Source organism: Meleagris gallopavo, chromosome 13 (genome assembly GCF_905368555.1).
Source record: "Meleagris gallopavo chromosome 13, MGAL_WU_HG_1.1, whole genome shotgun sequence".
Classification (NCBI taxonomy): Eukaryota; Metazoa; Chordata; class Aves; order Galliformes; family Phasianidae; genus Meleagris; species Meleagris gallopavo.
The window spans coordinates 9,327,431-9,353,383 of record NC_139416.1 but is presented as its reverse complement, the minus strand read 5'-3'; the positions used below and the strand labels follow the sequence as shown (position 1 = coordinate 9,353,383).

Here is a 25,953-nt window from a genome sequence, read left to right as displayed (position 1 = left end):
TAAACCCATCTAGAACAAGAAAAAAGAGGCAATATAAAAGACACAGACACTGAATAATAAGTAGGACAGATTGAACTTTACTGTTCCAGTACAAGGTCTTTTTATTTCACATATTTTCAGTATGTAGAACATACTTTTTTTCATACATTGCCACAGAACATTTATCACAGGCATTTATCCAGCAGAAGCCTTGATTCAACCCCAGTCACTAAAAGTATAACAGAGAACTTTGGTTCCATTTGAAATCGGAAAGATGGGTTAGGTAAGAATTAACCACGTGGAGAATTGAAAACTTGTTTCTTTATCAAATACATGCTATCATGAAAACACAAGATCCATCCTCTAGAAGTTAGAAAGCATTCCTCTTCATTTTTCATTAATTCCCATAACAATGCACTATCACAACATTTTTACACCGCAATAAGATAACCATGGAGTTAGGCACTACCGCTGTGAAGCATACACTGTAACATACTTGACATGACATTCTAGTCAAGTGAATGGTAAAATACAGTGCTCCTGAAACTTATTTTAATTTAGGAAAGGAGCATAAAACCAACCGATTGTAAATAAAGCACTGGCAGGCAAATGAGTAAAGAGACAAATGCATCTCACAGTGGTGTGGAATAATGGTAAGAATGCAGGATCAGCAGTTCTGAGAAATGGCAACCAGGAACTTCACATAATGACCGTACAACATCATATTATGCTCTATTTCAACTGTCAGATGTTCCTTACTGCTTCCTTACTGTTTTCCTTTTACAGCCATACTAAAAACTCAATTAAAAAACATTGTGTAGCAGAAACCAGTATTAGCATTTGAAAGATATGACAAAGAAGTTTATCTTGGCAAAAGGAATATTCCTCTTGGCCAAAAGCTAGTAGTCTAGTTGTTTCCATCTCTCACTTCTGAAGCAGTACTGTCATTGCTGTGGCACCACCACAGCATCAGTTGTGGCAGTTAAAGATACTTATGCAGTCCATAACTGCCAGAAAGGGGTACTTGGCCTTATTAACTTGGGAATGATCATATGGAGTCCACTCTTCCTAAAGCATGCACACAATCTTTAACATTGTTTTCCTTACTTAATTAGTTTATTTGAAACCGTATGGAAATCAGGTCTCTGCAACCCCTGGGCACTGGGAAGAGGTACTGCCAGAATGTTCTCTTGCAAAGATGATAGAGCTGTGTCAGACTTGGAATCCTGATAACTGCTACCTCTTGCTTGAAGTGACTGTGACTCTTATCTTCTTTTTCTGTTGTAGTAGTCAACAGGAAGATAGGAAAGAGAGATGCTATGTAAGTCAGAGGCAAACAGGACAAGTTAGGATAAGACTTGAACAAGGATCATTAAAAAGTAACTGCCTATTGTTCTTCTCTTCAAAGTATAGTATCAACATTATATTAAGACGAGATATTTGTGGTTTAAACATTGAAGGTGAAAGGAAGGGTGCTACTTTCAAAATAAGCACGGGTCTGTTCTTTTCATCTTCAATGTTAAGCTGTATCAACAGAACGGGAGGTCCACGTTCACTTTGCTTCAGCAGAGTAAGTGGTTAAACAAACAGAAAACCAAAACACTTTCATGAAAATAAATTATGCAAAAGAATAAAACCTGTAATTCTCTTCGCATTACAAATTTAAAGATATTACCTCTCACTGTATTAGACATGATTGCAGAACCCTCCCAATTAACTACTAGAATCTGCTTATCTCACCTTTTCTTCTCTGAGTGAAAGATAGCTCCTCCCACTAAAATTTTTTTGAACTTCCTAATATTATCCAGTAGTATAGATTGACCATTTTAATTGTTTCTACCTCTGCTACTAAGAACAAAGAAGCAATTGTGTTAAATCACAAAGAAGCTTACTTGTCATCTGACAACAGTTATTTCCATTCCTCTTTGGAAGAAGCTTTAGGGAAATACAAAGTTTCAGATCTTTAACTAGCATTCAAAAACAAAGGAAGAAACAAAACTTATAATCATTCTTCACTTTTCTGTTAACATCAAGGATAGAAATAATTACTTCAGTAACCTTTGAACCACGCCAAACTAAGCAGTCGGATGAAGTTCATGAAAGAAAGCAGCATTGGGAAAAAGTGTGGAAGGCAAAATCTTCTGAACTGTGAAACAACTATCTTACCCTCAAAATCTTGACACTAGGAAAGGTTGCAGAGCTTTTATCATACACGTTCATTCAATCTGTTCTCTGAATTCTAACTTTTACCACATACTTTGTGGATGTTTTATGGATATTGTAAATCTCTGCAAACTGAACTTCTCCAGCTTGTGTAATTTGCATAGAAATCACTTTGTACATACCAAAGCACGTGCTGTGAATCATGCTCAATGTTTAAATACGTGCTCTTTAAGAAGACAGAACAAAACAGGAAAGAAACAAGAAAACATACACTTTGAGATATTTAATAACCAAGCAACCATGAACATTCCTCATGATTCAAACAGCTATGTCTTATGAAGCTTTTTTTGGTATGGCACATTTGGTTCAGATTCTTGCCAGTGCTGGGATTAGTTTTAATACCACAAAACAAACCTAGAAACATGGGAAAATATCCTTGGAAAGAAGATGTATATTAATGTTTCCTGCTTCCGTTTTAAGTACAAGAAATCTATTCCTATACATTGTGAATCTGAGAAAGGATTATTACTTTCCTTTCTGAATGAAATTTTATTAACCATCCATTCAATGTATTCTTTAACCTAATGAGCATCAATTTGAGACTTTGATGACAAGCATTCCAGAACAAGCATCATTCCTGCTGACAGAATCAGGACAAATTCTGACCAAAAAACCCTTTTCCCAGCCTGACAGCGAGTCACTGGTTCTTTCTTCCTACATTTTTCGCCAATTAGTTTTCATCTACTTTGTTACAGTTTTAAACATACTTTCTAGACTTCGCCGCTCCAACATGTTGGTGAGAATATCATGAGACACATCAATAAAAGCCTTATAAAATTGATATTCTTCCTCATCCATTTGGCTGATTATTTTTTAGAAATAAAGCCAGATTTAGCTTGACTGATAAATGCATACTTACTGCAGCTCATTCCTTCAGAAGTGCAGGGCCATGGCTGCTAATGCTAGGCATTACAGTAATACAAAGTACTCTGTCCTATTTGCATAAGCGACACAATTTCCATGCATCTTTGAAGTGCTGAAGAACAGAACTATCCCGTTCTGAGAAAATAACCTTTTAATTAGACAACCAAGTGTGAATGCATTGAAATTTTGCATCATTGAGTAAATGAGTTTGTCCATACACAAGCATTAGAGTCTTTTTAGTTAGCGATTTGTCTTCACATTGTCTAGTAGTTGCGATACACATATACTACTGTAAAGAAATGATACAGAATTGTTGTATTGCACTACAAAAGCTTCACCCACGACAATTTATTTTTGTTATACACTGACATTAGCTACTATTTTACCCCAATCAGTGCTTGACAGAGCATACTGACTTTAAAGTACCCTCTTTTTTTTTTTTACAGCTTGCTGACTGTAAAATGAACTAATTAAGCACTGCTACAACTTCCTTTCACAAAATAAAAACAGGGGAAAGTACTTCCAATTTTTACCAAGAAAAGGAGAAAATAATTCGGAATTTGTACTCCTGTGGTCATATTAGTTTCATCACTTCATTTACAGATCATATTCTGTTCATAACTAAGCATACTTGATTTTAACTTGAAATGTAAACACAACCACCACCTAAGAACAAACAAAGCTCCGGAGAGTCGAGTAAACTCAAGTAACACAGGTGCATCTTCGAAACACTAATAAAATAAGGTTTTCAGAGGTGCGCTGCAGAGATACTGGAAAGATTCTACTATTCAGACTGGCTAAGAAAAGTATGCCTGATAATGTCCTATGCTCTGCTGGTGATTCATTCTCTAATTTATAGCCTATGACAACAATGTTATCTATAGGAGCTGATTTCAGATTCTCTTATGCTTATCATTAAGTTGAGGTGAAACAGCAGACGGGTTTTTCAATTTTTCTTTTGTAATGATTACCAGAAAGCGTGCAATAAATTATGTACAGATCAAATTATTTCCCAAAATAACTGCACATTCAGAAGACAATTAGACCCAGCTGCTGATCTTCCCCCTTCATGCACTTTTTAATATAGAAGGAGCTGCATCTTTCTAGCTTGGACATTGACCTTTAACAACTCAGAAGAGAGAACTTTCTAACATTCTTAAGCCATGAAAAATTCACGCAATTATACAGGCAAACAGAATCAGGAGTCCCAAGTGTTTCTCCACTGGGATTACAAATCCCTGTCTAGGAAAAATCACAGTTCTGACATTTATAATAGCTCCGTGCACTCATCCTGTTCTGCAAATATAATGGAAATAATAAATTTACAATGACAATCAGCTAGAATATCGAAGAGAAGATGCATTTTGAGGACTTCTCTGTCTTTAAAAATGCAGTTTCTCAGTGACACCTCTAGAGGTTTTTTCTTGTACTGAATTTCAACACATCTGTACTCTCTAAAGATATACTGTAGTATTTTCAAGTTGTTTTACATACCAAATATTTGGCTTTGATAAATTTAAACTCAGATTCTGGTTCCTAAACAGAACATACAGCATATCTGACTTTTATTTGTAATGGTTAAGATACAGCCTAAATTTTGACATAGACAAGAAATGATTATTATTAGTGTTAAATTCTGATTCTGAAACTAAAGAAGAATCCTCATGTCAATAAAAAACATCTACATACTGAGATGATTAAAACTCTTCTAAATTATTCAAGTAATTACTGAATCAGCAGACTTCTTGTGGCTTATCTTCAGTTTTACCTGCTCTGAAAGATGTTGTTTACCTCCCTGCGTGAGAGAAAAAACAAAAGGAAAAAAATAGAACAAATCTGGAAGATGTTTTTATCCACTCCATTGTAGTGATTTGTCTGAGTAACTACTGAGGTAGATCTACCACCATTAGCAAACCTGAAGACATTTCCAACAGCTTTATTCCTTTCCCTACTTTGTCACAGGTGCCCAAACAAATATACTGTAAGCAAAAACAAAGAAGGGGGAAAAGTATTGTTTATTTCAAAAACTATATATACTATGGGCAATAAAAACAACACACTCATCTAATCTTTCCTATTTACACAATAGTATGACAGTCAATGGGCAGCTAAGGTCCAACAAGCCACTCTCACTCCCCCAGCTTAACAAAGCAGGGCAAGAAAATATTAAAAACAACACTGACAGGTTGAAATAAAGTGGAGTTTTATGAAAGGGGAAAGAATGCAAAGGCTGCATATGGAAGCAAACAAGCAAAAGTTATTCTCTGCTTCCCATCAGCAAGCGATGTTTTGCCGATGTTTAGCTGCTTCTTAGGAAGCAGGGCCTCAAAAAGCACAGCAGTTTCTCAGGAAGACAAATATCTGGCTAACAAGAGGACCCCTCAGTTGTTATTGCTGAATAGAATGCCAAACAAGTGTTGGATACCCTCTGTTTTGGTTGGCTGTCCTGGCTGTGTTCTCACTGCATCTCCTGCCCACCCCAACCTCTATGCTGCACTGCTCAGCACTAGCCAAAACACTGCTATGACATTAAAACTGTTCTAGCTATAAGTCAAAGCACAGCAATGCATGGCCAGCCAGTACAACTGACTGCCATAAGATGCAAGGAACTTGCAACTGCGAGCATGACCTGCTTGACACAACTATTCAGAAAGACTGTTTTCTTACATTCCACTCAAAACATACCTGGAATTTCTCAGAAGAAAAATGAAATGCACTTAAGATCAACAGAAGTGAGATAACTTCTTAGAGCACATCTGTTAACAGGAGGAGTCAGAAGAGCAAGTGCAAGTAAACACACTATTCCTCTGATAAAAATGAAGTAACCTGTTAGGCAGCAAGGTTAGAATGGAAAGTATCTATTCTGAGATACCACTAAGCTATAAGTAAAACCTCCAAGTTAGAACAGTCATTACCATTTGTTTAAGAACTGCCAGTCCAAAGAAGAATACGTGCATTACTGCAAGCAATAAATACCAACCCCAACAAACATTAACCTTTATTATTAGTGATAACGCTAATAAAAGCTAAATGTATATGCTATTTTCTTGCTGCTTCCTGAATTAAAGTTGAAAATTACTTTTTATGATATAATTAGTAAACAGTATTTGAAAAGGTTCAAACTACACTGACAGGACTAGCTCACAGAGTGCTTCATTCTGAAGTCCCTTGAAATTTGAACACCTTGATCTCTCATATACAGTTGAGAGGGAAGGGGTCTTCTCCCATGGCTGTAGAATATAATTCCTCGTGTTCATGAAGGAAAAAAAACCAGCAGTATAATTCTTGAACTCAGTGTTGTGGGGTTTTTTTGTTTTTTTTTTTTTTTTTTAATTTTGAATGGTTCAGAAAACGGTTGCTGATAAAAGTCCAAGTCCTTTAACAGCTCTATACCATCCAAAGATTAACCCTTAAAATAAAAATAAATAACAAATGAATATACTTCATTTTTATAAAGAAACAGGCTAACTCAAATCAAGCCACTCAGAAATTTAACACATTCAACAAATGAGAACTTTCCAAATGCATATTCAATACTGATTCCAAAAATTGATTGCTCGGTGAAAAATTAACAGATATTCAATGTTGCCTGTACTGTATCTGAACAAACAAAATAAAGGCTAAGTGAGATACAGAAAAAAAATCTGAGAACATCGAGGGATGCAGAACATCGACCTGCATGTAAAACTCTAAGATTACTCACTCTAAATACACTGCAGAACACAGAAATACATTATATAGCATTCAATACAAAGCTAGGTATATACAATTGATAGATGTAGAAACATCAGTGTATCACAATAACTGAGACAAATTTTTAAGTCTTTATAAAAGATGCAGAAAAAGGAGTGAATTGTTGATGCTTGATTTTTTCATCTGCTTAAAGTAAGATTCTCACTCTAATATTCTTTATTCTCCAATGGTAAAACAAACAAAAACAGCACACAACAGTTCAGATGGTAACTTCTGAACAAGTTAGTTACAATGAAAAAGCTTTTCCTAAAGTTTAACCCTGCTTTTAATTCTTACTAAAATAAATAAGAGAAATAAAATTGATAGCTGCAAAAATGCAGCTACAGCTTTGATTTCAGTACTGATATTATCTTGCAGTCTCATCCTCATCAGTGAACTAGGTGAAGGGACAGAGTACACCCTCAGCAAGTTTGCTGATAATGTAAAGCCGTGAGGAGTGGTTGACATACCAAAAGGCTCTGTTGCCAATCAGTGTGATCTGGACAGGCTGGACAGAAGAACCCACTGAGGTTCATTAATGGCAAGTGCAGCATCCTATACCTAGGGAGGAATAACTACGTGCAGGAGTACAGTTTAGGAGCTGATCTGCTGGAGAGGAGCTCTGGAGAAGGGCCTGGATGCCCTGGTGCACAACAGGTTGGCCCGGAACTAGCAGTGTGCCCCTGTGGCCAAGAAGGCTAGTGGTATTCTGGGATACACACAAAAGAGCATGGCCAGCAAGGTGACAGAGATGATCCTCCCCTTCTGCTCTGCCCTGGTGAGGCCACATCCAGATTACGGTGTCCAGTTCTGGGCTCCTCTGTTTAAAAAGGGCACGGAACTTCTATAGAGAGCCCACAAAGATGACCAAGGCCTGAAGCAACTCCTTTATGAGGGAAGGCTGAAAGACCCGAGTCCGTTCAGTGTGGAGAAGATGAAGAGGTGATCTTCTTAGTGCTTACAAATATTTAAAAGACAGTAGTCGAGTTGGATGGGGCCCAGGTTCTTTTCAGCTGTGCCCAGCAGCAAGACAAGGGACAATGAGAACAAACTGGAACACAGTTCCATACAAACATGAGGGAAAATCTCTTCCCTTTGAGGGTTATGCAGTACTGGAACAGGCTGCCCAGAGTGGTTGTGGAGTATCTGGAGATACTCAAATACGCACTAGGACTCTTTCCTGTGCAACCTCCTCCAGGGAGGCTTTAGCAGATAGGTTGGACTCAACGATCTCCAGAGCCTCCTTCCAACTCCTATGATTCTATGATTCAGTCTCAGAAAAATGGATGTTGCACAGTCTGGCTCTACCATAACAAAACATGGTAGATAAATCAATATAAGGTTGACTCTCATTTTCTATTTTTTTTTTTTTTTTTAAATCACAGATTTATATTAACATTACAAAAGCCAGGAATTCCTGTTGATCAAGACTGCATGCTTAAACAAAATAATAGAAGGAAAAAAAAAAAAAGGCTGTCAACATGCCAGTATACAGCTGGGACAGAATGGTAAAAGTTTGCTTCTCTCATTCCATGTCATGATTAGTCTTTGTGTTAGCAACATACAGACAATCTCAACTCTTCAATAGTTTTGATATTTAGGTCCAACAACATGGGTTTATTTTCAATCCTGTATTACTATTTTTCTTGAGGCATTACCATAACAGTAAGTCTTAAAATGTATTAATCACATTGAAGTCTGTTAGTTTAACAGTAGAAATAAAAAAAAAGTTGGTTCACATTTGACATAATTAGGATTTACAGCTTGCATTACTAAAAATGATGTGAAACATACTTACAAGTTTTTTTGCTAGTAGTTTTGGGATGACTACCATGAATGAAGCTACCCTGTTTTAGCAGACAGTATTAGCAATGTTTTCCTGGATATATAGTTGTACAGAAATTGAGACAGGTTTTCTTCCCCTAAAGCAAGATTTTTAAACATCTACAAAAATGAAAAATTGAAACTGCAGATGAAAGGAACACAAGCTGCCCGCTCAGCTGTCTTCAGGTTAATGAAAAACAAATGAGAGATTTCTATTCACACTTTTCCATCTCCTCAAAATGAAACAAGCTGTTTTTATGGGATGCACTTAACATCTGGACAGATGCTTTTAAACACATCCACACTACAACAATTACTTCAAGTTTATCTTTCCACAGTTTCTAAAGCAGAAATATCATGACATGAAGTCAAAATGCACCCAAATTATGATTTCCTCTCACTATATAATAAAGTACTTAGGTACTGGACAAACATTCTTAACAAATGGAAAAAAAACCTTTCTGTTTTAAAGATAAACTAATTGGACTATTGGTTTACCTGTAGTTCCCATCTCAAAGCTTCTTGGCTGAGACCAGGTTTAATGATTACCTTTTATAACCTCTGTACTTAAGCTGCTGTTGCTTCTGCATATTCTGGTTTTGGACATGGACCTGTGTTGCTCTCTATCTGGCTGGTAAATCTAACAAGAGGAAAGAAACACTATACAGAGATCCCTGGATCTGTGAATTACACCAAAGAAATACAAATAAGGTAAGTGAGTGTATGAATTACTAGATGATAACATATTCTAGACAAAAAACTTTAAAGAGAGAAGTTGGGCACAAAGCTGTAAGAGTTCAGTGACCCAAGCCCTGCATTCCTTACATGGGCAGTTTTCCATTATAGCTTGATCTTAAGTTAGATTATGTTGATTTTTAAAATCTTTAAATCATAAACCAGATTTCTCTATAGCAGAAACATTTCTGAAGACCAGCAGTACCGCGATGGATATTCCATCAATTTAAAAGGCTACAATAAAAGTGGGTACTAGCTGAATTGTCTGAACATGAAGCATACCTGAATTACTGTCTGTTTAGCTGCAAAACAATATTCCATGTTCAGATTCTAACAATTACTGGTGGAGAATTTAAGGAGAGAGAAGACTGACCAAATCAACAGTGGGAATCAGGACTAAACTATTTTAACCTCCATTTCCATCACTACTTCAGGATGGATATTATTCTAATACTGTGTGAAACAAGCAAAATTCCCAAGAAAATACTACATTCATAAGTCTAAAATTGACTTTTTTGAAGTCAAATTGTTTACAGTCTAATTCTAAACAGAATATAATGTTCAGTAGAAGGCATTCACCCTAAGTCAACACAGAGAAGAACAGCAACACTTTTTGAAGCGAAGACCTGCTAATTAGACAGTCAGGAAATGACACCTGGTCTAACATATTTGCATCTCTGAGAAATCAGGAAAAGGCCAAATTTAACAAAAATCAGAAACTATCTCTTCAAAAGTAAAGAAGCTGACTTCTAAGTGAAAGATGAAATCAACCTGGTCTCCTAGAGGCATTTGAAGGAGAGAGACTACACTGGTTTTTTGTCCTTTATTTAGATATTTCAACAAATAAATCAAATGGGTGAAGGAAGCTTGAGGAAAAGAAAAGAACAGGGCAACAGAACGGAGGATGGACAATCCATTCAGAGTCAGGAACCCCAAGCTACGAACCTAAAAAAAGAGGTAAATGCCAACACCCACTCCTTAATATGTGCAAGTGAAGGGCTAGCACAGGGAGGCAGTAAGAATGTATTTGTGACGACGTATCATCATACTAAAGTTGAAACTGCTCTTATTTGCAACAGCGTATTGGTATCTTCATGCTGTGGTTGAATTATATTTTATGAACTCATTAACTATGTATATGGCTCTGATATAAGCACAATTAAAAGAATATACAATTTTCAAGTCTTTAAATTATTTTTTAGTATTTTATACTTCAGAATTGCTTAGCTCAGCATAATATTATGAACTTCACTAATTCTTCTCAGAGGCTGAATAGGGTTGGTTCAGCTCACTGCTTCTGCAAATTTGTTAGAGTATATGTCCATTAAAAAGCTAATTGCACAGAAAGACAAATGGCAATTTTTCTTCTCCAGAAAGTGACGGATGCTTTTACAGAAAAGATATGCCACTTTTACCTCTGACAAGACTCCCAAAGGGAAGTGTAATTTATCTTTCAGTTTATGCAACCTGGAAAATGATATTCTGCATAGCTTCATTTAGGTGCTAAGAACCTGGACTGGCAAAATACTGATGCTACTAGACTAGCTATAAAGTAAGGAAAATTTAAGATGCCCATGCCATTGACTTTTGAGCCTGAAGTTTTATTAGATTCGTCTAATATGCAGATCACTACAAAGTCTGGAGAACGTGATCTTTTCATCATATCAATATTAAGGTAATTTCTGCACAGAAAATATCTGAAGCAAGGAGAGCAGAGCAACTGCTTAAAGAAGGACAAGAAAGCCTCCAAGAAAGCACATCTTATGAGTTACAAAAATTCAGAATTCAAGTGTTCATCAAAATGTGACAGTTAAGTTAAATAAAGATAATTGCTCACTTATACAAAGTTAATTTTGAGACCCAAATAATTCTAAGAATGGTTTATGAAAACAAATATGCAAGCTGACATGCCACAGGCCATATATGTATTTGGAAGAAAAGAAATTCCAGTTTATTAGTTAGCTGAAACTTCACGTTGAAAGCTACAACAACAAATCACTAATGTCAATTACTATTGTTATATTAAACTGAAAAGTAGTTATTAGAAATTACTTCACCAAAATGTCTCCTTCTATTTCAAGGTGGGCCTAATTAGTGGAATCTGTATGATCGTTGGTACAATTATTGGCTCAGGTATCTTTGTTTCTCCAAAATCAGTACTTGCCAATGTTGGAGCTGTGGGTCCTTGTTTAACCATCTGGGCAGTCTGTGGAGTTCTGGCAACACTAGGTAAATGGAGTCAACACAGAAGTTTCAATTTTTGCTTAAATCATTTAATTTACTACCCCGTGTCTGCATACAACTCATTTCACAAATTAGGTAACAGCACCCAGACAAAAATCAGTAATACTCTGATGACTGTAACAAATGTATTGTTTATAAACAATAGCTTAAGCTATTAAAACAATAAATAATGTTTTTAGCTTATTTTTTAAAGCAGGATTTAAGTCTTGCTCACTTTAGCAACTAATTGTAATGAAGAGAACACCTACTTAAATCACAGGCAAAATAACATGCAAAATTTACTAGCAGCGGCCTGGTATTCCTACCACTTATTATATACCACTTATAGTTGTGTAAGTCTAATTTTATCATACAAAATTTAGTACTAAGCATCTCAGAATATTTCAATTAGGAAAAGAAGAAGGAATTAATTGTTCATTATATCAGATACAGAGCATAGAAATAATCATTTCTGAGTAAGATACCAACTACCACAATGAAACTAAGAGTGCCACTGTACTTTAAAGATAAGCTCACTAGGCATTTTACTTCAAAACTGTGCAACAAGATCTTTTTCCCTATAGTTTCTAAAAGGTACATCAACTTACTGCAGTTGTCATCTGATGTTAAGTATTGGCTCTTAATGAAATCAGAACCTTTGTACTTCATCTACTAGCCTTAAACATAACTAACAGTAAATTCTAGATTGTCACTGAAGGTTCAGTGATTGTCCCAAACTCACACACATCCTCACAATTCACAATTAAAAATCTGATGTGCACAGTCAAACGTACACAAACACAAAAGAACTAAGGATACATTACATATATCTATTTACTTCTGCAATTGCACTATCTGTAAATAGCCCATAGTTTAAGATAGGTATAAACCAAACAAAAAAATAACAACTGTATTTCTTGTTGTTCAGGTGCACTTTGTTTTGCTGAACTTGGTACAACAATCACAAAATCAGGAGGAGAATATCCTTACCTTATGGAGGCCTTTGGCCCAATACCAGCATTTCTATTTTCTTGGGCAAGCCTGCTTGTCATAAAGCCCAGTTCCTTTGCTATCATATGTCTCAGCTTTGCAGAATATGCATCAGCTCCCTTTTATCCAGGTTGTGATCCACCTCCAGTAGTCATCAAGTGCCTTGCAGCAGCTGCCATTGGTAAGACATTTGTATTATTATTATTATAAGTGACAAATTCCATAATTCCAAACTTCTGTTTACCCTCATCCATTTCAGCACAGTAAGAATTCAGTACATTAATTCTTATGAGGACAGCAGGAGGCAATGCTACACTGAAAGGAACAGAACTGTGGAACAATGTTTTATTTTGGACCAAAGTATTAATTCTTATTTATTATTTTTGAAGTACTAATAGCAATTTATTTTAATTTTGGAACAACATAGTAGTAATTGTGGGAAGGACTCACTGACTCAATACACAAAATAGATGGTTTACTTCTAGCCTAGGTTTCTGCTTTACCAAGAAAAATACAGCCATAAAACAAACACTTATCTGGACCAGAAAAGAAAAAAATGTTAGCAAAGACATTTCTGTATTTATCACAATGCAGTGCAGTTACTATGTACATAATTTTGTTATTGTTAAAGGCAGATACCTAGTTCAATAACTTTTTCCTCATTACTTTAAATCAACCATTCATGTTAAAAAAATGCGCAAGTTACATATGTAGCCTATGAGGAAAAAGCATTAAAGAGAGTAAGGGAAAAAATGCTTATTTTTCTTTCGGCTCTGACGAATTTAATGCAAGACATGTATTTATTTCTTTTAGTGGTAATTACAATAGTGAATTCACTGAGTGTGAAGCTGGGAAGTTATCTCCAGAATTTTCTCACAGCTGCTAAAATGATAGTAGTGGCAATCATTGCTATAAGTGGGATTGTTCTCCTTGCACAAGGTAATCAAATATACATTCACTTCCAACAATTATTTTAGTTTCTGCTGTGATCTTTAAGAATTTCCTACTGACAAAAATGGCACAAAAAAGGTTATCTTTCCTCAGTGTCCCAAAGTCCCTTCAAAACTACAGTACTTTCTTTAAGAGGAAGTGGGGTAAGAATTTCAATACTACCAATAAGTTCATAAAAATTCTAATTGATTTTTTAACAAGATGTTTCAAAAGACCCAGGAGATGCTGGAGTTTTTCTTCATCTAGTGGTGATTAGCCAAATTATAACATTGTGTCACTAGTATTCGTCTTATTTCCAGGAAAAACCCAAAACTTTCAAGATTCTTTCAAGGACAGTAAAATTTCTGTTAGCTCTATTGGTTTGGCATTCTACAATGGACTCTGGGCATATGATGGATGGTAAGGTATCTTTACCAGTGTTAACAGTTACAGTTTAACAGCCTTAACTCTCTCCTCCAGTAGGACTCACAAGATGTAAGTTAACATCTAAATTTTCATAAATAATCTCTTAATGAACTGTGGACAAAGAACAGTATCCTCAGTTAAAAAAAAAAAAATCAGCAGGTTACTGTTTACTAGGGAAAAATTTTATAGTAGATCCTGATAGGACTACTGACTCAGTGCTAAACGTGGTTAGATACTGTAGTAATGAGAGAGACAAAAACAGCTAATTCCATCAGTTCAGGCAAAAGCTCTACAGGTTACCCCTAAAGTCCATGTTTTATGAACCACTCAATTAGTACAAGAGAATGTAAGCATTAGAAGTTTTAATTGACATGGTTTCACATCTTTTCTTTTTCATCTTCCGTTGGAATTATCATAGTAACAATTCTTTCCCTGAGAAGCTTCCAGTGTATATCTCATCTATTTTGTTGTTATCTATTGTGTTAATACAAAGAAAAGTTAGATAATATCATAAATATGGAAGGTTTTAGGTTTACATTCATGTTCTAAATAAAGCATCCATATTCAGTAACTCAGAAGACTACTTTTCCTCTATTATTTTCATCAGAATAAACTTATTTACCTGAGGAACATAGATAATCTCTGCTACAGTACAGAGAATATACATTTCACTTCCTGGAACTAACAGGAATGTGAACTGGCTTGAGGCTCTGCTGGTACAAATCTAAGATTAAAAAAAACAAAATAAAAAAAAAAAACAAAAACAAAACAACCTTAGACAAAATATCAGTCCAAATTTAAATTGATTATTCTTTCAGGTTCTCTTTCCAAGCTTGAGGCTCTCAACTCAAGCATGCACATCTGTGTTTCAGATACTTACCTAGACTTTTTTTTGTGGGGGGGGGAGAGGTGGGAAGGGAAAGCTACTGCCTAAATCCTGAAGAATTATTTCAAAAACCATCAGGGACTGAAATTTCAAAAGCTGCCGGGCAAACTATAAATATGAATTTCTCATGTTTTCAGAAGCAGAAGAGTAAAAAAAACCAAAATGTTTTATGTTGTCTGTGGTCTACTGAAAATGTGTATCTGGAACTGTAAATTCCAATTTAAGGTGTATACAATGTAACTTAAAGAGATATTGCTAAAGACTTGAACTTGTGTCCTTGCAATGGGTACAGTCAGCTAGCACTTTTACTTGAAAAGATTTAGATATTACAAAGCTTGAAGCTCAAAGGAAGTTTCTGGTTATTCCAGGACATTATACCCAGGAGCTAAGACAATCTAATTCAAAATTATACAGGCACTTCTGAAATTGCAGGATGCATCAAAACTTTAAGGAAGAAAAAGTTAGTTATTTGAGGCTCACACCTGGATAAGAAACTCATACTTTTTTTTTTGACCACAGTTTAATTTTTTTTAAACTGGAAAGGCAAACAGCAACAGGAAGTAACATCTGATTGCTAGTAACATCTTGCTAATGTCTTTATTTCCAGGAATCAACTCAATTATATCACAGAAGAACTGAAGAATCCTTACAGGTAAAAGAAATACACACGAAAGTTGTATTTCTAGCAATAAAACAAAAATCTATTTTTGTACAGGCTAGCACTTATTTTGGCTTGACTTCAAAAGGAATGCTTACTCAAAGTTTGAGTACTAGCAGACAAAGAGCTATCATACATTCTGGCTTTCATAAATGCGATTTCCTTTTTCAATTTTTTTTCAATCCAGATTTCTGTTGCTCTACAGTAAAGGAACGTAAACATACCTGAAGAATATCTGGGGAAAAAGAGTCCAGTTCACTGCAGTAACAATGCCAATGACACAGCAATGCTAATGAAGTCTTACTTTTGCATTCTTTAGAAACCTACCACTATCTATAATTATTGGAATCCCCCTGGTTACAGTTTGTTACATTTTGATAAACATTTCATATTTCACCACAATGACTTCAACAGAACTCCTGCAGTCCCAGGCAGTTGCTGTGGTAAGTCTCATTATTATTATTATTATTTTAAATAAAAGCATTTGAAGAAGGCTGTGTGCACTACGGGCTTCTTCCGCAGTAACAAATGAATAAAAAGCAAGATGTAAATTTAAGATAGAATTTAGTTGTGAACTGTCAGCCTCACACCTTGATTCCCCCACTCCTGTTGTCTTCTTAATAAAAAAATTATACAATGACTAATTTAAAATGCTTCATCATATACCAAGGAAAAAAATGCAAGCAAAAGTAATGCAGTCTTTGAGGTAACATTCTGTAAGGGCTACAGCTCAGTAACTTTTTTTTTTTTTCCCCCCATAAGTACTAAAAAGTATATGGAAAAATAACTGCTACTTTATCCTTGACAGTGTTTCCAGTAGTTCAAAGAAACAGAACATGCAAAATGAGTAGATTAGACCTTATCATTCTGAAGATAACAGTTGGCTGTAGGTCACTTCCTCATTAGATCCAATTTTAACTTAACATGATTAAGAGAAATCATTTTTTCATTTCTGCAAGATCATACAATTGACAAAGTTCTTTAAAGATTATTCCTAAGATTTTAGAAACTTACATAAATACATCTGTCCCTCCAGTTCCACTCATTACATTTTCCAGGGGGATCCGGCTTCCAAACCACTGATCAGTGTCTTGCAGCAATTTTCCATTGTTAGTTTTATGTAAAAACAAAGAGCACCTCATATGCATGCAGAAGGCAGTTTAACACAATTAAGAAGTACATTAACATAAAAATATTCAATCGCATGGAAATCTTATAAAACATAATTTTGATGCAATTTAGTTATCTTTGTTTTTCCTCAATCAAGAGGTATAGTTCCTAATCCAAAGTATAATGCTGATAAAGATCACTTCTCTCGCTAAGCTCACCACCTATGGTAAGCTAGCACAGAACTAGCTATGAAGTGATGAGACAAAGAGAATCTCAACTGCTACTGGGCAGTACAAAAGTAACGCAGCAAAAAGCAGAGTGAGTGCTCTGTATGAACACATCTCTAGAAGTAGCTTCATTGCTTAATGCTAGTGAGTACCCTGCTACTGGATAAAGCAACTATACTTTGATAGTAAGCTTGAGCAGAAGTACAACTCCTTATGCTTGACTTACTTAAAAGTTAATCAGCTGCTAAATACAAATCCAAAATGTCCCTCCTGTCCAAGTTTTAATTTAAATTCCCTTACAGCAGACCAATGTATCTACATTAGTCCCAATGCATCAAGTAGAAACTACCAATATAACAAGGTGCAGGAACTTTGCAAACTTTACAAGTTTGTCCTTCATGTTTTCACCCACAGTAATGCCTCAGAACAATAATGGTAGTGGAGATGTAACATCTTTCTCTGTAGGTTGTACATCTACAGCAATCTCTGCAGCAATCATATCTTTTGTTTTGCAGACATCCCCAAACCAAGCCTTAAACAGAATTTTAATGTATTTTTTCACATCAGTCTCCCAGTGTTTCCTACATATGCTGCGTCAAAAACATTGTTAAAAATACAGTCTATTTTTGAAGTGGCACCAACATTTTAATATTTCAAGATGCAGTTAAAATAACAAAAATGATTAATTTTAATCCCATATCCCAGACGTTTGGAGACAGAGTCCTTTATCCAGCCTCCTGGATAATTCCTCTCTTTGTGGCCTTTTCTACAATTGGATCTGCCAATGGGGTATGTTTTACTGCAGGCAGGTAAGCTTCCATTCCAAATAACTTAAAATTATTTTTTTGAAGAGTGAAAAAAAAATAATGTATTTATATTCAACCAGAATAAATATAGAGAGAAAATAACTGAAGTACTTGCAAATCTAGCCGCAGTACATTTTGCAAAAAGAAGCAATCACTATACAGATTTGAAAAAACCTCTTCATTTCAAAGTAGGTAGAGCTTTTTTTTTCCTGGCTGAATTTAAAGCAAATCATTAAGCAAACAAAAAAAGATTAAGAATTAGAACGTGACTACAGAATTAATAGTCAAAATAAGAACTTGAAAAAGTAGCTGCTCCTTTAGATCTATTGCTCAACATTGCTATTTACTATTTCATAGAAAATGTATACTATCTGAACACGATAGGATTGTACAGACTTTAAGAGAAGGCTGTCAAGGTTCTTTGATATAGAAAAAAATTAAAACAAATACTCTTTAATAAGACACAAGCACTAAATTTTTTTTCCAAAACAATTCCGGATAAATGAAATGTGAAAAACTAATGACTGAAAACAGAATTAGTTTCAAGTTCTGTGCATTAATATCAGTTATTTCCACTATTCCAGTTTACTACAATATTCCCTAAATACCACTGTATATGAAAGGAAATAGTGATGCACACTAGAGGAAACTCAATTCAAATGCAGTTGCACAATAAAAACAAATCTTAAGATCAATGGTACTCTGCCCTTCCTCTTTCTGGAGAAGTGAACCCACTTTATCTCCACCAGGCTAACAAGCTTGCCTGGCCTTTGTTTTTTTTTTTTTCCAGACTTGTTTATGTAGCAGGCCGTGAAGGGCACATGCTAAAGGTGCTCTCTTACATCAGCGTTAAGCGCTTAACACCAGCACCTGCTATCATATTTTATGTAAGTATACACCCTAAGTACAGAGAAATTATGACCAAAATGTTAGCAAGCACTTTAAAAATTTCCTACCAGCAGTCTTGACACATCTTTGAATCTCTGTGGGATTAGGATCTGTATATGACTACAGATGACAGTATTACTAAGTATTAGGGGAAAAAAAGACAGCAGAAGAGCAGCAACTCCTTAATTTGAAAAGTTCCATTCCACAGATGAATTTTCAAATCAAAATGCTATGAATCCATAGTATGAAAGTTAAACCAAAAAAAAACATTAAAATATTGGCAAATTCTTTACTTCATAGGATGCCTGTAGAATATTTCCTGCTGCATTCCCTCCTCTTAAGGATGCATTTACATCTCTCCATTTAAAAAGACTTCTCTACGCTTAGTAAATGTATTTTAAAATAAAACTAGACTATTTTTATACTTTATCTGTTTACATAAAGGTTAAACCAGATAAACTCAATTTTATTGCTCCATCCACTCCCAGTAAATTCACTACCTAAAAAAACACATTTAAATAGTCCCTTCCTTCCACACGGACAGTCAACAACAAAATGAATGAGTACACACAATTTAAGTCTTTTAACTTAAAACAGAGTTTAAGCTTCACACAAGTAGCTGCAATTCCCTTGTACTCAAATATTTAAGCAAAAGCACACAGAAATCAGGCTCTGAATGCTATAAACATACACCCATACAGGGACACAAGTGTAGTTCAATCTTTAATAATAGGCTATGCTAACTCTTGTTTTTGTTTTTAGGGGGCTATTACTATTATTTATATTATCCCTGGTGACATTAACACACTCATAAACTATTTTAGTTTTGCGGTCTGGATATTTTACGGTTTAAGTGTATTTGCACTTATTGTTATGAGGTTTACAAGAAAGGAACTCAAGAGACCAATCAAGGTAAGTTCAGCATTCAGTATGGCTTTTCTTATGTTTCCATAAATAGCATAAACTAATTCTAGAAGTCTGGATACTTACACAACATCCTGAGGCAGAGGCCTCTGCCCCACATGAAGTTTAGCCATTTATTTGTAGCTCCTTCAAGTCTCACACCAGGACAAAGCTCAAAGACTCAAAGCAACCCATGCAATGTTTATATATATATATATTTTATTATTTTTTTTTTTACACACACACAGACCACAGGTAGAAGCTCCGTTTCAGATTTTCAGGGATGGGAACCTACAGTCAGCAGACACAAAAGACAGGTTCAGAGTTCACTACACTGGAGTAAAGTCCCAAATCCATTAAAACACATGTGAATTACTACACTGCAATTAGCAATATAAAGAGATTTTTAAATTACTTAAAAGACCTCCTCTATCCACATTCTTGCTATTTTAATTGCCAGATCTAGTTCCAGAAATGTCATAAGGCAACAAAAATCTGCCTCTCATATATGCAATTTCTGTAAGAACTGTAAAACAACTCACTAAGTATTTTTGTGAATATTATTATCATTTATTTATTTATTTTTTAAACTTGCAGATACCTATTGTCATTCCAGTTATAGTGACATTAATATCCATTTTATTGGTTCTGGCACCAATCATCACCGCACCTGAACTGGCCTATTTGTACTGTGTTTTATTTATACTAAGTGGACTTATATTTTATGTACTTTTCGTTCATTTCAAGTTCAAGTGGTCCCAAAAAATATCAGGTAAGTATACCTCAATTGCCAAATTCAACAGAACATTCTTAAGCTTTACAGTAACTACTCCAACAGAACTCTTTTTATGGTCTATGCCAACTAAATCATATAGTGCAGGGAACAAAAAGGGAGGCAATCTTCCAGACAGATAAGTTAGTAGAGCTCACTGCGTGTCACTGAAGAGCGTTTTATTCATTTCTGCAAAAGAAAAGGATGTCCAACTTAAAGCAACAAAGAAACTTAGTTTGCAGGTCTATACACTGCAGTAGTAACACAAAGAAGCACTTTTTAAATAAATAGAACTACTTTAACTGTAATGTTAGCTTTTCAGAAAGTTCCTGTAGTTCTTAATTAGAGAGCAGCAAATATTCGTGTGCCACAGAGCACTTCGCTGTTGGCTCAAGTTATCAGTTTCACTATGCTTACTAAGCACAACGTCAGCATTAATATTGGTCTTAATCAATGCTGTTGAGCAAACTGAAAGCTGCAAGCAGTGTAATCATTTATAAAATGATTTTGCTTAATCTCAAAAGGAACTCTGTAATCTCTCAAAAACTGTGATATGCAGGAATTTCTAAGAGGAAAACAGCTACAGAAAGCAGAATTAACAGTTCTACAGACAAAAAAAATGCATTTCTCCCCCGACCTGAGTTATTACCCATTACATAATTATGCAGTTAGAAACAGTTCACTCTATAAAAAGTTTAGAAACCCTAGAGTATTTTAGCTTGTTTCAATTTCCCACCCTTATTTAAATTTTAGATATGAGAAGACACACAACAACTTCAAAGAATATTTTTAACTAAGAAAAATTTTATTAATCAGAATATAAATACTTTTTTTCCCCGAGAAGGCTTCTAATAATTCATTTCCTTCCCAGACCCCATCACTATGCACCTTCAGATGCTTTTGGAAGTTGTTCCACCAGAGGAAGTTGCAGAATAAAATATTTTGTGTGATAAAGTGTTTTTAAGTGCTACATCAGTTGAAGGAGATTCCATTCAGTTTGGGGCACACTTAAACTTTCTGAATTGGTATGTTCATACTCGTGTGCAGCATTTTTGCAGTGCTTAGTATGTGAAGTACATTAAATATAAAGAATAAAAGATTTCTGAGCCAAATTAGTATACAGCAAAGCCTTTTTCATTGCTTGCTAATATGTTAAGCTTGTCTTTCTTTTCTGCACTAGTAACACTTAAAATAAGGACTTCTCAATTAAAATGACAATAAAACTTACCAGTAGCATTTGGTCAGAACCTCTCTTTTCTTCCTGCTCAAAGAACAGGTAAACACAGCAGCTCATTTGCAGCAACACCTACAAGCCACACAAAAACAGCAGAGACAAAAAACAGACTATCTTTAGTTTCTCAGACCAGTGTTTACTGGTCATCAAAAAACTTCAAGGCTGAGGGACTGGAGTATGAACAAACATCACATCAGAGAACAAAAAAACAATCAAAAAACTAACACAAGTCATCAATTAAGGCTTAATTTCTCAGGTATATTCATTTTCTCCCATGCCATCTAAGGAATAGAACACCAAGTAAATGCAACATAAGCTATCACTCAGCATGAATGTGACTTAATAGGACTAATTTCACCATTCTACAAATGCTCCCTTTTGTAGCTGCCAAAAATGAAATTGAAAAAATAGATTCTACATCCATATATGTGAGTATGCAGCTTTCAGTTTCTCTGATCAAGAGACAGATGGGTTTTTGGTTAATCTCCTTTACTTACTGTATTCCCTACAGTAAATAGATAAGGAATTTTCTCAAGTAATTTGTCAATGTTTTTAAGTGATTAATTTAACAAAGACTGTTCAAAATACTGAAAGCTAAGCCCTCGACAACTTTTAAGTATGCTCATTTTAAATAAATAACACAGGAATGCTAAACAAATGGCTTAACAACAGAAGTTCATACTAATGATAGCCTAGTGAATTCAACTAAGGAAGCTTTTTCCATCATACAGAAGCTACAAAGAAATGAATAAAAATCTTATATTCCTGCATATCTCACTTTGCATTTACCTAGATGGATGAACAACACCAAAAGTACATATCATGTAATGATATGTAAAATCTTGGAGTAGATTTTGTGGTTAGAATCATGAAAATATCTCTACACGCAGTCAGGGCAGAACTAACAAAAAAGCTCAAAAATGACGAAGAAAAGCAAGGGGAAAAGAAAAGCAAAATAAAATTCTCATTCATTACATATGAAACATATACCAAATACTGCATTTCGTCCTACTCACACTGCTGTTACTGCCTCTCCTAGTTGACAAAAATATGACCCCAAATGAAAGAACTATAAAGTTCAGAGAAGAACCAAAAATAAAATACTTTTTTTTTTTTTTCCCCCTGTAATGAATGACTCCACCTACTATCATTTTCAAGGTTAAAAAACATACCTGATTGGGGGTGGAGAGGAAAACAACAGAAACCTTGTATCTTACTTTCTTGTAAAGTGGGAAAAGCAAGGTATTTGTTACTGTTGCATCTTGAAGGTACAGAACATCAAGACAACAGAGCAGGGATGGCTTCAGAATGCAAGTATTTAATACTATTGAGTTCCTTAGTGCAGGAGAAACGTTAGGAATTGACATAGCTCAAGAAACAGCAAGTCCAGAGAGAACCTCATCCTCATGAAAATCCTGATCAGAAATTGCTAGAGGCCAAAATAACATTTCTGGAAATTAATGCTATATTCTTTACATTGTTCTTCATATACTGGCTTTTGGTACCTGTTAAGAATGCAGGGCTAAAGACACCTTCTGCTTTTACCTGAAGTAGGGTGCCCCACTTTTCAAACAAACATTAGATATTACTTACTATGCCTATTAAAAAGCCATCTAATACTGTATTTAGATATCAGACAAGTCAGACAAAATGCACAAAGAAAGAAAACCTCCTGTCCAATCACTATTTCAGTCATTTGACAGTCTCCTCTTCCCATTACAATGCAGAACAAGACCAAAAATACAGGTGCATTAGTTACTAAGTAAGTACATTCAAAACTACTGCAGCGTTGCCAGTATCTGTCCTGAGCACAGGCAAAGCTTATAAGCTAAGCTCACTATAATCAGATTCCCAAGGGTATTACAATTTTTTAAAGTATGTGTTTCTCAATATTTAATTGCTATTACCACAACTTATTGACACACGCTAGTTTCCCACTGACATCAGAAGTATTCTTAAATATTCAGAAATCTTAATTATATACAATATACAAATACTAAAAAAATTCTGTTAGCATGTTAAAAAAAAAAATCTGTCTCAAAGATATTATCAAGGGCATGCTGAAGTTTCCAAATAGCAAGTATATTCTTCCTCATTAAAAATGCAACAAAAGTTAGACTCTCAAAATAAGTCTGTAAAATTTCTATCCTAAACCATCATGTCTGTTTCTCCAGTGGAACTACATGTTTTGAAGACTTACAGATGAAAAGAGATGCACTAGTTTCATGTATTATGAATAGCTATTACATTACTACATCACTGTGGGATTATTATTTTTAATGTGTACAAATATAACAGTGAAAAACTATTTACTGAAAGATTACATATAGAAGTGCAAAGCCGTTGGGATAGGCAGACAAGATTCCACAGACGAGATGAGTTTCAGAAGTGACAGAACGTGAAATAAGAAAAAGAATTCAGGAAAAGTGGAATCATGACATTGAAAATAAACATTGAATATTCCATCATGGCATTAATTCCATTGATGTCGTACAGTAGATAGCTACTATAGTTACCAAACAGAATTGTATTTTATAACAAGTCAAAGTATTTGCAGTCAAAGGAAAATTGCCATCTGAATTTATTTGTGCAGAACTGACAAACAGGCAGTTACAAAGCTGATGATTTCCATGCACATGGACATTTACAATAGAAACAATCAGAACTTATTAAACTGCAAAAAATTATCTACTGCTACCACAGCAAACTCAGAAAGGTAAATTAGAAGCTCTTTAATTAATTTAAATACATATACGTATTTGCACAAAATCATTAAAGCCAAAAGTTCTAAAGTGAAGACACTGGAATACATATATATGAAGTTATCATGTAGAATATTTCTCCAGATGCTTAGAACCCAAGTCAAGTCTTTGCTTACCATCTTCCTCCTAAAATTAAAGACAATTCTGCAATCTATACATTTAGTTCCATCAATTTTGGGAGTAATTGTCATGCAACAGATACTACTTTACAATATTAACCTTAACAGAAACAAAAAATAGACACATGTCCCAATTACTCATCACTTTCTGCACCACTGTCTTCTGAAAAGTCAACCAGCTCTTCTGCCACTGCAGCAGTGCGATGCAGCTTTTTAGTACCTAGAAGTAATTAACAAAGCATAATACTCATAAAGCAAGACAAACCAAGAGCTTCAAAACAAAAATTAGCAGCCCTTCTGGCTACAGACTAGACCAAAACACTACAAGACATTGGGCTAAAATGCTTTCTTTCTATGGTACTCTGACAGAAAAAAAAAAATAGTGGTTTGCTAGTAGAGGTTCTCTCACGTGTTTCTGGAGTTGAACAAGAGTTATGTATATGAAATAACTCAGTTATTTAAATAAAATGCAAATCTGGATGCAAATTATTTCATGCACAGTAAGCACTTATTTGTTCATTCCTTACCAACTGGAAAAGGGCTTTTGTCTTCAGAATCTTCCCAGTAATCAAAGTCAAAAGACACATGAGGATTCTGTTAACAAAAAACAGTCTGAAATATCTGAACTTAAAAACAGATAGTATGTTGGGAACATTCAGTGATTATCAAGTTAATTTCCACTTCACCTTGTTCTTTAGTAACTTGCACCATGCTCCTTTTTTCTCTTTTCTGAGGACAATAATAGCCTCTTTATCCTTAATCACACATGCAGACTTTTCTGTAAGTATACACTGATACAGTTCCATATCAGCCAAGTAAAATTTGCCTTCTGAGCAGGCACTATATTATAAAAAAAAGAAATTAAAAAAATTAAATGCAAGCTAATAGCTGAACTTCGTGTTTATTAAACTTAAGTTTCTTAAACCTACCTGAAAATTACCTTTTCCTCAGAGAATTCACATTTATAGTCAGCTATCCTCGCTATTCGAACCTTCACTGTAACAGCCTCTTCATTTTCAAACCATTTTATTTTTGGATAGAAACTATAATAAAGTTTAATTGGAGTTAGTCCAAAAATAGAAAATAAGCTGCCTTAACTACAGCCAAGATTCTCACACCAGGATGCCAACAAACAGCACCTGTATGCATACTCAAACCCTAACAGACTGACTGAATAACAATGACAGAAAAGCATATCAAGATGCCAGCCCAGTCTGCTACAAAAGCACTGTCATCTCAGTCGTTGGAGCAGAACACCTGTTATAGTTCCAGTCAGGAGACAAGCTGCATTCCAAAGGAATAAACCATACTGCCTCATGCAAGGACAGTATGATAGTCTAATCTTGAAATTAGAAGTTAACATACACTGTTCTATCTACAAAGCAATAGGGATAAGGGATTCATTGAAAAAAATTAAAGTGGGCCATAATTTCCTGTTGAAGACATTTATATTATTCTATTCCCATTTTTTCAAAGAATATTAACACAAAGAGAAAGATAAAACCAATTCATCTCATTAAATACCAACATGCAGAGACAAGAGCAGGAGCTACAGTTTAAAGCTCAGATAGGATAGTATTTGGTGAAAACAATCCAACCAATTTCAACCTGTAATACCACCTATTTACTGCCAAAATAATCTCAGTAGGATAACTGTCCTGT

At 34.9% G+C, this 25,953-nt stretch overlaps 2 protein-coding genes and 1 long non-coding RNA gene across 5 annotated transcripts in view; 1 reads left to right on the top strand and 2 right to left on the bottom strand.

The window, feature by feature from the left end:
- Positions 1 to 57: 57 nt before the first annotated feature.
- LOC146543484 (uncharacterized) lies at positions 58 to 5,975 on the bottom strand. The gene is made up of 3 exons (XR_014886179.1): positions 5,752 to 5,975; positions 4,835 to 4,861; positions 58 to 1,914 (listed from the first exon to the last, which is right to left on the bottom strand). It is a non-coding gene; the product is annotated as an uncharacterized LOC146543484 (long non-coding RNA).
- Positions 5,976 to 9,199: 3,224 nt separating this feature from the next.
- SLC7A9 (solute carrier family 7 member 9) lies at positions 9,200 to 21,288 on the top strand. Its single transcript, XM_010717754.4, has 13 exons — positions 9,200 to 9,333; positions 10,189 to 10,314; positions 11,439 to 11,586; positions 12,509 to 12,751; positions 13,384 to 13,509; positions 13,821 to 13,920; positions 15,420 to 15,464; positions 15,790 to 15,913; positions 17,513 to 17,616; positions 18,404 to 18,500; positions 19,264 to 19,413; positions 20,002 to 20,176; positions 21,048 to 21,288. The coding sequence occupies exons 2-13, from the start codon at positions 10,210 to 10,212 to the stop codon at positions 21,110 to 21,112; spliced, it is 1,482 nt and encodes a 493-aa protein (XP_010716056.1). The 5' UTR covers positions 9,200 to 9,333; positions 10,189 to 10,209; the 3' UTR covers positions 21,113 to 21,288.
- Positions 19,693 to 25,953, bottom strand: part of TDRD12 (tudor domain containing 12) — a 30,687-nt gene continuing 24,426 nt past the window's right edge. The window contains exons 26-31 of one of the 3 annotated variants that reach the window (XR_014886104.1): positions 25,221 to 25,334; positions 24,978 to 25,131; positions 24,819 to 24,885; positions 24,392 to 24,511; positions 21,405 to 21,482; positions 19,693 to 20,365 (exon numbers count right to left, since the gene is read on the bottom strand). Coding sequence is in view for 2 of the 3 variants with exons in the window: in XM_085234876.1 (XP_085091002.1) it covers positions 24,426 to 24,511; positions 24,819 to 24,885; positions 24,978 to 25,131; positions 25,221 to 25,334 (421 nt within the window). In the remaining variant the exon portion in view is untranslated. Of the gene's footprint in view, positions 20,366 to 21,404; positions 21,483 to 23,672; positions 24,512 to 24,818; positions 24,886 to 24,958; positions 25,132 to 25,220; positions 25,335 to 25,953 lie in introns of those variants that run through there. The other 2 variants (XM_085234876.1, XM_085234877.1) reach the window with 2 other exon arrangements.

Excerpts from the sequence above, each read along its gene's own strand:
- SLC7A9 (XM_010717754.4), top strand. The coding sequence starts at position 10,210 with ATGGGTGAAGGAAGCTTGAGGAAAAGAAAAGAACAGGGCAACAGAACG. Across the intron at positions 15,914-17,512 it reads AGTCCCAGGCAGTTGCTGTG|ACGTTTGGAGACAGAGTCCT; the intron begins GTAAGTCTCATT and ends CCCATATCCCAG. Across the intron at positions 17,617-18,403 it reads GTATGTTTTACTGCAGGCAG|ACTTGTTTATGTAGCAGGCC; the intron begins GTAAGCTTCCAT and ends TTTTTTTTCCAG.